Raw genomic sequence first — 10,109 nt, 5'->3', positions numbered from 1 at the left:
CATCCAGCCTGGCCTTGAACACTTCCAGGGATGGGGCATCCACAGCTTCTCTGGGCAACCTGTTCCAGTGCCTCACCACCCTCTTCAGGAAGAACTTCTTCCTGATATCCAATCTAAACCTCCCCACTTTCAATTTAAACCCGTTACCCCTTGTCCTGTCACTACAGACCCTTGTAAAAAGTCCCCCCCAGCTTCCTTGTGGCCCCTTCAGGTACTGGAAGGTGCTATAAGGTCTCCTCGGAGCCTTCTCTTCTCCAGGCTGAACAAGCCCAGTTCTCGCAGCCTTTCGTCATAGGAGAGGTGTTCCAGCCCTCTGAGCATCTTCGTGGCCTCCTCTGGACTCGCTCCAAGTGGTCAATATCCTTCTGATATTGAGGGCTCCACAGCTGTGTAGACCCTGTCAAGATTGTTGATCCAAATGTGGACTGTCCCTTGCTTATTAATGTGCTTTAATATTTAATTTAAAAAAAAACCAAAAAAAAAAACAAAAAAAAAAACCACCCAAGACATAGCAGCGGGAATACGAATTCACTACAGTTTCCTATATGGTATGACCTAGACAACACAGGTTTTCTTTTTATTCACTTAGATCCTTTTCCTGCAGTGCAGGAAATAATTTCTTAGTTTTAATGTCTTACTATCTAGTAAGTGGAGAGATGGGACACAGAAGTATTCTCTTCTGGTTTTATGGTGGATTTAGAAGGATAAGGCAGTGAACAGAGAAGTTAAGTTCTCATCTGAAAGCATCCTTCTGTTACCATATGTAGGGCCAGAACCGTGAATGGACTATATAGGGTTACATGGCCATTGCTTCAAACTCCTGCTGTGTTTTGTCTAGTAGCTTTTAACATGAGAGATGGAACCAGTCCTGAGACCGTGGTCTTGAACTCCGATCCCTCTCTTCATAGAAAGTGGCTGCTGTTCTGGTTTTTGATTCTGTTCTTGGCCCAGTAAACCTCAGAGGGTCTAGGGGAAAATGTTCCAACTCCAACTCTTTGGTGCTTATGGTTGTCTTCTTCTCATGGTTTAACCCAGCCAGCAACTGAGCACCACACAGCTGCTTGCTTACTCCCCCCATGGCAGGATGGGGGAGAGAACTGGAAGGGTAAAAAGAAGACTCGTGGGTTGAGACAAACACAGTTTAATAGGCAAAGCAAAAGCCGTGCACGCAAGCAAAGCAAAACAAGGAACTGACTCACCATTTCCCAGCAGCAGGCAGATGTTCAGCCATCTCCAGGAAAGCAGGGCTCTGTCACGCATAACGGTCACTTTGGAAGACCAGTGTCATCACTGCATATGCCATTCTCCCCTTTTTTTTCTTCCCCCAACTTTATATGCTGAACATGATGCCATATGGTATGGGATATCCCCTTGGTCAGTTGGGGTCAGCTGTCCTGGCTGTGTCCCCTCCCCGCTGCTTGTGCACCCCCCTGGTGGGGTGGGGTGAGGAGCAGAAAAGGCCTTGACGCTGTGTAAGCACTGCTCCGCAGTAACAAAATCATCCCTGTTATCAACACTGTTCCCAGCACAAATCCAAACCGGAGCCCCACACCAGCTACTGTGAAGAAAATGAACCCTACCTCATCCAAAACTAGCACACTCCTGAAGGATAGGAAATGGAAGCTTGAAAGCAAGGTGCTGGTATATGGAGCAATCTCTTTTCCAAGAGGCAGTCTTCAAGGCACAATAATAGCTTGTTACCATTAGTTGCAGGACTTGCCTCAAGCGTGTGGGTGCAGAGGGGGATAGTGGAAAGCAACCTGAAAGTTGGAAGGGCTGAGAAAGGGTCCCTTTTCTCCTCTTTTTGGTTTGCTGGTATAAGGTGATGGAAGAGGAGGAAGTGATGAGAAGAGAAGGAGGAAGCTGGAGAAAGAGCCCAGTCTCTCACTCAGCAGTTTGTCCTGTGTGTATTCAGAGCATTCAGGATGAGAAGCCCTCAAGACTTCCCTCATTTCATAGATTTTTTTTCTCTTTCACTTTTTCTGTAGCTTTTGATCAGAGCCATCCTTCCTTCCAGCCAAAGACTAGGGAATGAGAAGAAATGAAAATAAATTTATAGCAGGTTTAGTGGACGAGGCTGGGCCTAGTGCAGATAGAGCAGGCTGAATGGAGCAAGGCTCTTGGTGTGCTCTGTTGGCAGTGCTCAGCCAGGCACCCTTTTTTCCCAGCCTTTGAAGGTAACGATGTTGTTGCTTTGTCTTAGATTCATAGGACAACCTTCAGACATAAAACTTTGGGGTTTTGAGCTTCACATGTACCAGGCAAAACTGTCAAGCCTGGTCAGTATCGGAATATACTCAGGAAAACAGAAGGTGCTGAAGGAAAACAGGCAGGGGAGGAACTACCCGTCCGAGTCTTAACTGGGCTGCACTATTGCAAGACTCTTCTTTAAGCTGAATTTAAACAACCAAAACCCAGTCGGTGATTTTGCAGGTTCTTGGCACCTTGGGAATTAAGTAGGGCTTCGGTGCCAATGGTCTGAACAAAAGCTGAGAAGTTGAAGTGCAGTATCCAGCCTATCCAGCAGTTCAACTGGAGAAAAGTGTGTCGAAGCAATCTTTAGTTGGATTTGTATTTGGGTTTAATTATTGAATGCCACTCTGAAGAAGGTGGTGTTTTAATGATGGATGAAATTTTTCCCACAATTGGAAGTACATTTGCACAAAGTGGTGCCATGTAAGTAGAGACTAAGAGAGCAGATTTCTTTATTTAGAAGAAATTAATGAAGGAATATAATTAAAGTTTATAAAGTGACAATTAAAAGCAGTTCGGTTTGCTTTTCTGTTTATTTGCCTCAAAAACTAGCAGCTCCTATCCAAATGAAATTTAAAAGTAATAATCTACACTGGATACTTAGTTTTTTGGGTTTTTTGAATGTACTTAGTTTGTGAAGTTCATTACATAAAACCATTGAAGCTCAAAAATTGAGAACGAGCGTGGAAGTGTAACTGTGTAATACGACTGACAGTACAGCTAAAGGCTTAAATTAGGGGGTTTTGCATACAGCAGGGCTACTGAAGGCTGGTTTCCTGTGGAGTTGTATCCTGCATTTTTTTAATAACTATCCCTCTACAAGAAGCCAAATTTGTACTTCCTCCCCCAAGCCCAGCTGAGCTCGAGGTAGTATGCAGTCTGGTTAATCCAGCCTGGTTTGCCTCAGGGTACGCTTCCTTGAACTGACCGGCTGATTCTGCCAATGGAATATAAAAGAGGTAATTTTTTTAAGGACTATATATCATTCATTACATAGGGTGATCTCTAATGGAAAAGCTGAGGAAGGAGTTTGCCATGTGAGCAAGAATTTTTTATTCTGAGGTTCCTTAACTTTGCGTGGAAACATTCAGTAGCGGATTAGTCTGATTTTTGTATAGTGATTCCTCCGTGTGTAGTTTGACATGAGCTTTGCAATTGTTTGGGCTTCAAGGCACTGCCTGTGTCTCAGGGCTTACACACGACAAGCGTGTAAAGGGATTGTCTCCCTGCATTAGAATTCTCCCCTTTTGCAGATTTTGGTGTTATGAGGAAGTCATAGTACATATATGCAGTCATACGTGATTAAGCTGAGCTCCTCTGATCTTTGACCAGTTTGGAGAGTTTTTAGGAGCTATTTTCTTTCCTGTTTACATCTCTGTGTATAGTTACATGAGTACTACCGGGCATGCTAAACCTTTTTAATGAGATTTAGCAAATCGGCAGTTTGCTTCAAGATGTGTGGGCTTTGCTGTCGCGCAAAGTTGGGCACCAGAGAAGGGGGAAGAAACACCTTTTCAGGCTGCCAGCACCTCGTCTCACCTATCCCCCCACCTTGCTGTGGAACTGGGGTTACATGGCTGATTCCCGTTCATTAGAAGATGCGTTGAATTAGCTATGCCATGCGTTTACACCTCGGGGCAAGTTCCTTTCCAGTGCACAGTGCAGAAGGATTCTAACTGAAGTGGAGAATAAAATTTTTATGAACTGGGACTTGAACACTCAAGTGCTGTAATATGCTTTCAGCTAATTTCATCTTTAAATACAGCTAATGATTCCACTTCAGTTTGCATTCAGATAAGAAATGTCATTCATTCTGTAGGAATGCAAGTGTCTGTAAAAGTGGTGACTTTTACAATTTAGATATGGCTTAGATATTTTTTACATGATTTAAACTAGACAGATAAGGTTAGACTGGTATATTTGTAAGTGAATTGGGGCATTGGGCCTCTGTGTTGGAGGAAAACATAATTTATAAACCAGTGTATAACTAGTTACTGTAGATTCAGAGAGTGGAAAGGGTTGGAAGGGACCTCTAGAGATCATCTAGTCCAACCCCCTGCCAGAGCAGGATCACCTGGAGTAGGTCACACAGGAACAAGTCCAGGCGGCTTTTGAAAGTCTCCAGGGAAGGAGACTCCCCCACCTCTCTGGGCAGCCTGTTCCAGGGCTCTGGCACCCTCACAGTGAAGAAGTGTTTCCTCATGGTCAGGCTGAACCTTCTGTTTTCCCGTTTATGGCCATTGCCCCTAGTCCTGTCCCTGGACACCACTGAGAAGAGCCTGGCCCCATCTTCTGCATCCCCAGATGCCACTGGCCTTCTTGGCCATGAGGGCACACTGTTGGCTCATGGTCATCCTCTTGTCCACTGGATATCTATGTTCAAGAAAAGCCATTTTTTTAAAAAGCTGATATGATGAAGTAACCCACCTACGACAGCCAGGTGGGACATGTGAAAGATGATGAAATGCTGTCATGCTTCGGGGGTAATCAAATCCAGAAGATCCTGGCCTTGGTTCTCAGGCTCTGGCATGAGGCATCAGGCTGGAGTTGGTCTGGGGACACCTGTTTTAGGGTAGAAAAAACATAAGTGTTTCATGATAGTCTCTTAACGGTGTTCAGGTAAAATTAATAATTAAAAAAAAATAAAAGCAGCCCTTAATAAATGTGATTACTATTTAAAGTTTCAGCTAAATTGAGATACTGGGGAAAAACAACATGTTTTGTTTGATATATTAGTTTGTGTTATTTCATATTAAATTTAACCTGCCATTTACCCAAGGTTTTTAGGTGCCAAATCTTTCCAGCAGCGTGCCATGCAATGTCTGTTATTCTGTGAAAACATTCTCACATGCTGTATCACCAAACCACTGTCAAATTCCCTAGCCTAACTGAGAAGATTTAGGTTGCATGGATGTAGTTGAGTGTGATAAAGTTTAGCGCGCCCTGTTATACTGACAAAATCTGCTTTTGTCCACCGTAAAACATGTACTCACATGGTATGTGAATAGAAACCTGCATTACGAAAGGCAGGAATTCGGCCTGTGTCACCCTGTGCCTGTTTCCAAAGCCAGGGGATGGAATGGGTGTTCATAAAAAGGGTTTTTGCAGAGAACAGGAGAGCGAGTGAGCGGCTGCTCTGCCAGTTCTGCACAAGAGCTCTCAGGCAGTGCCTGCTTAGGTATGAAATGCCCAGACAGGCACGTTTTTAAATCAGGTGTGCCTTTTGGAGAGCCAGCATCTCTCAGGGGATGAAGTAGTGGGTGACATAGTTAACCCACAGCTCTGTTGTAGTGGGGAGCCAAAACGGAGCAGCTGGGAGCATTGGAGAGCTTTGCCCGAGGGCCTCGGTTCTTGCCTTTACCTCGGGAAGGGGCAGTGGGAGCCCTTAGAGATGACAGCTCTGCGTGCCAGAACTGCCGAAACCCACCCCCTTGTGCCTCTCTTTTCCGACAGCTGCGGGAAGAGATCAAGGCCGGCAGAGGTGTGACTTCTGCCATCGACCTCTGCCGCTGCCATGGGAACAGAGCGCTGGCGGCCCTGGAGCGCTTCCCTCCCTCTGAGGCCAGGGCCGCCTTGGCCAACATCGTCGACGCCGTGACCAGGTTTCCCTGAGGAGCCGCTCTCCCCCCACAGGTGGGAGACCACCTGACAGTGACACCAACGACGCTCCGCACCGCTGCTCGCCTCGTCGTCCCGTCCAACGGAGGAACGCCCCCCCCCGCCACTAGCGAAATTCGGGATGGGGGAAGAGAAAAAGGTCACAGCCGGCTTTCGCTTGTCGTGCCAGAAGCGCACTTGAGGCTGCACCGGTAGAAATAATTAATGAGTCCCGTTTCCGTGACCTCAGCAAATGGACAGGAAATAAGTCGGTATTGATTGGGCACCGGCGGGGACGGCGCCAGGGCGGAGGCCGGTGGTTTTCCTGCCAGAGGGATGGAGGAGCGTGAAGATCCCATTCAAACCTGCCCAGAGAGAGCGAGCTGCCGAAGCCGGGGATTAACGGACCCGCTTGTGGAGGGGGAAGGGCAGTTTGGGGGATTAATGGGGGAAAACCTTTTGCACGCCATCATGTCTCCTCACGCTGACTTTATGTATTCGGTTGTAAAATTACCCTGTGCCTAGTGCCTTCCGTATTTGAGAAACGTGCTGAGAAAATGTGTCAAGCATGGGAAGTAGGGGCTTTAAAATATTTAATCAAATATTAATTTGGCTCTGTTCAGGGAAGCGGCTGCCTGGGCTTCATACTCTGCGTATGGAATACGTTGCTCTGGGTCAAGGAATGAGGTTTTTCCAACTCTCCTGGGGGAGGGAATATCCCTCCCTCAGCTCAAGCAGTTTGTTTCAACAGTCTCACACAAAAGAATTTCCGAGGTTTGTGACACCCGCGTTCACCCAAGCCAAATAAATGTTCATTTGTCAGGGTAGACGTGGGCCTTTGGCACTGGGGAAGGAGGCAGGCTCTTCGGCGAGTACAGCCTTTCACCACGCCGAAGGAAAGGCTCCCGGGGAAGTTTGGAACCTCGCCGTGTTGAATTTTAAAGCCCAATTACGGGCAGCGCGTAAGGTGTAGCAGAAGCCTGCAATTTGAGGCCGTCTCTGTTTTGTTCATAGGAGCTGATTTCTGTGGTTTGCATGCCTGCAATCTGAGAACGCCGTCGACAAGAAGGCTGAGTTTACATAAATGATCTAGATTGAGACTCAGCTACCTTTCTTCCTTCTGTGGTGTAATTACAGCCCAATCTGGAGACAGCTAGCACAGCAAACAGATTTCATTACATCGCTCTCTCAAACACTAAGTGGAGTTATTTCTGTTAAATTCTCTCCTCCCCCCCTCTTCTTCCCCTGCGCTCCTTCCCCCCGTCACACAGCTTGTTTGTCGGAGACCAGCGTGTTGCATTCCACCAAATGCGAAATACAAATAAAAACTCTTGTCCTCCGAAAATATCCTGAAAATGTATCCTGCATATGTACATAATATTCTGTGTAATATATTCCTATATTATACCACGATACTGTATGTATAATAAGCACCCTGGAGCAGCATCCCGAACTCCGGACTGGCTTTGTTCTGGAGAACACCTTCAACACCAGGCCCCTTCTTGCGTGCACTTTTTCTGATGCCTGCCCTGACGTTTTCTCTCTTCCTACGACTCTGGCACTTCTGCCTGAGTTAGTGCTGTTGCTGCAGGGGGAAGGCCAGAGAGGGAAGAGGAGCCCGGGCAGTGGGAGTCACAGGCATCTGCCTTAGGTAACCACTGTGTGTTTTCACCTGTGAAGTTCTGCTGATGCAGAGCACATGCTTGAAAGAAATACCTAAATTCAACGAGAGTCCAGGGTTTTTTTGGCTCTGGTTTTTACGTATTACATCTAGTGGGAGCCATACATCAGCTTCTCTATGTCTTACATCTATGCTAAGTGGTTCATGATGATTTAGGGCTGCAAGAACCTTGCATCTGCTGGAAATACTCTGAGCTATCTCACCTCAGTCACCTGTGTGAAAGAAATATCAAACGTGCTGCAAAACTGGGTACACCTGCTTTGTATTTTCATGAAAGTACAATTTTTTTTATTTGTACTTTTTACTAATAAAGGGAAATCAGCAAAATGTAATGACTTTTTCTTTTAATTTTAAATATTGGCCCCTACCAATATTATCAAGTAATCTCAAATACAAGATATCTGACTGTAATTGTTGAGAAAATTTTGTTGTCTTGTTTTGTCCCGATAAATTCCAAGCAAAGCACTGTACCCCTCTGTCAAACCCTTGGTGCATCAGTTACGGCTGCGTGCGGATGTATTATAGAATCATAGAATCAGAGAACGGTTTGGGTTGGAAGGGACCTTAAAGACCATCTAGTTCCAACCCCCCTGCCATGGGCAGGGACACCTTCCACTAGACCAGGTTGCTCAAAGCCTCATCCAGCCTGGCCTTGAACACTTCCAGGGATGGGGCATCCACAGCTTCTCTGGGCAACCTGTTCCAGTGCCTCACCACCCTCTCTGGGAAGAACTTCTTCCTGATATCCAATCTAAGCCTCCCCACTTTCAATTTAAACCCGTTCCCCCTTGTCCTGTCACTACAGGCCCTTGTAACAAGTCCCCCCCAGCTTCCTTGTAGCCCCTTCAGGTACTGGAAGGTGCAATAAGGTCTCCCCGGAGCCTTCTCTTCTCCAGGCTGAACAAGCCCAATTCTCGCAGCCTTTCATCATAGGAGAGGTGCTTCCCACACCTTACACGTTTTCTGGGCAGTGGTGGAGCCTTAAGGCAGCTCTGGTTTTGTTTTTCTCTCCTTGGTGCCTTTTCCCCAGTCACCTCTGTGAGGAGGCTGGGGGAGGGGGGCTGAGGAAGGTGTTCCCACCATTTACTGCAGGCACCCGGCTACTCAGCCAGCCACTCCTCTGAGCTTATCCCAGGTGGTGTATTGCTAGACCATTCCACGGGTGCACAAAATACAGGACGAGGTCCCAACTGCTTTTTAAACCAAACTAAATTGGTCTCCTACAAAGAGCACAGCTGCAGTGGTCACAATGTCTGCGATGGAAAGTCGTCTTACTGCCAGCTGAGCATTTCCAGCTCCACAATTGTGATAACGCTGGATAGGAGAGTTGTTTGGGAACGAGGTACCCAGAAGGACAGCAGTGTTGGCTGGAAGTCATCTACTCCAATCTCCTGTTTGAAGGGGACTGCTGCCAACATGAAGTCCAGTCCTGGAAAGCACCAGGGATGGAGCTTCCACAGGTTCCCCGCACGACCTGTCCCAGTGTTGCTCCACCTTCCTTGTGAAGGAGCTTTCCTGATGTCCAGCAGGAACCTCCCTCACTGTAGCCAGTCCCGTTGCCTGTTATTTACCACCTGCCACTGCCAAGAATGGTTTGGCTCTGCTGTCCTGCTAATTCCCTGCTCCGCAGCTGTGTGCCGCGCTCCGATTGCCTGTTAGCCTTCTCTTGCTGGCTGGAGCAGCCTGGCTCCGCTGGCCTCTCCTGGTAGCCCTGACACAGGGGCTGCCCCACAGTGACCTGCGTGACTTTCATACCACCCCCCTTGGGCTGTGAGCCCAAGACAGGCCAGTTTGGAAGCGGCCTCACGGGGTGCAGTACTGGGCCTTGCTGTGATGGAGTTAATTTTCTTCATAGCATCCCAAAACGTGCCCTGGTTTGGATTGGTGACCGAAACGGCATTGCTAACGCACCCATGTTCTAGCTGTTGCTCAGAAGTGGGTGAGTGGCGCCTGGGCTTTCCCTGCTCCTCGCCTGAGGCCCATCGAGTGGGTTGGAGTGGGCAGGGGGCTGGGAAGGGGTCACGGCAGCTGACCCAAACCGACCACAGAGATATTCCGCACCATGGAACGTCAGGCTCGGCAATAAAAAGGAGGATGGGGTGTGCCGGGGGTGCGTTGCTCGGGGACTGTCTGGGCATCTGTCAGCTGGAGGTGATTGCTTTTGCATCCCTTATTTTTGCATCCCCTTTGGTCTGTTTTCATAGAATCACAGAATGGTTTGGGTTGGAAGGGACTTTAAAGACCATCTAGTTCCAACCCCCCTGCCATGGGCAGGGACACCTTCCACTAGACCAGGTTGCTCAAAGCCTCATCCAGCCTGGCCTTGAACACTTCCAGGGATGGGGCATCCACAGCTTCTCTGGGCAACCTGTTCCAGTGCCTCACCCCCCTCTCCAGGAAGAACTTCTTCCTGATATCCAATCTAAACCTCCCCACTTTCAATTTAAACCCGTTACCCCTTGGCCTGTCACTACAGGCCCTTGTAAAAAGTCCCCCCCAGCTTCCTTGTAGCCCCTTCAGGTACTGGAAGGTGCAATAAGGTCTCCCCGGAGCCTTCTCTTCTCCAGGCTGAACCAGC

At 47.8% G+C, this 10,109-nt stretch overlaps 1 protein-coding gene across 1 annotated transcript in view; it reads left to right on the top strand.

Moving 5' to 3' along the window:
- The window catches only part of PDSS2 (prenyl (decaprenyl) diphosphate synthase, subunit 2), a gene marked incomplete at its 5' end in the record, with an annotated part of 27,605 nt that extends 21,740 nt beyond the window's left edge, over positions 1-5,865 (top strand). Inside the window, one exon of the mRNA XM_010159404.1 lies at positions 5,707-5,865. Within this exon, the coding sequence (XP_010157706.1) occupies positions 5,707-5,865 (159 nt within the window). The remainder of the gene's footprint in view (positions 1-5,706) is intronic.
- Between the last annotated feature and the right edge of the window lie 4,244 nt (positions 5,866-10,109).

This window comes from Eurypyga helias, unplaced genomic scaffold, assembly GCF_000690775.1.
Source record: "Eurypyga helias isolate BGI_N326 unplaced genomic scaffold, ASM69077v1 scaffold17439, whole genome shotgun sequence".
Lineage (NCBI taxonomy): Eukaryota > Metazoa > Chordata > Aves > Eurypygiformes > Eurypygidae > Eurypyga > Eurypyga helias.
This window is presented reverse-complemented; position numbering and strand designations above follow the sequence as displayed.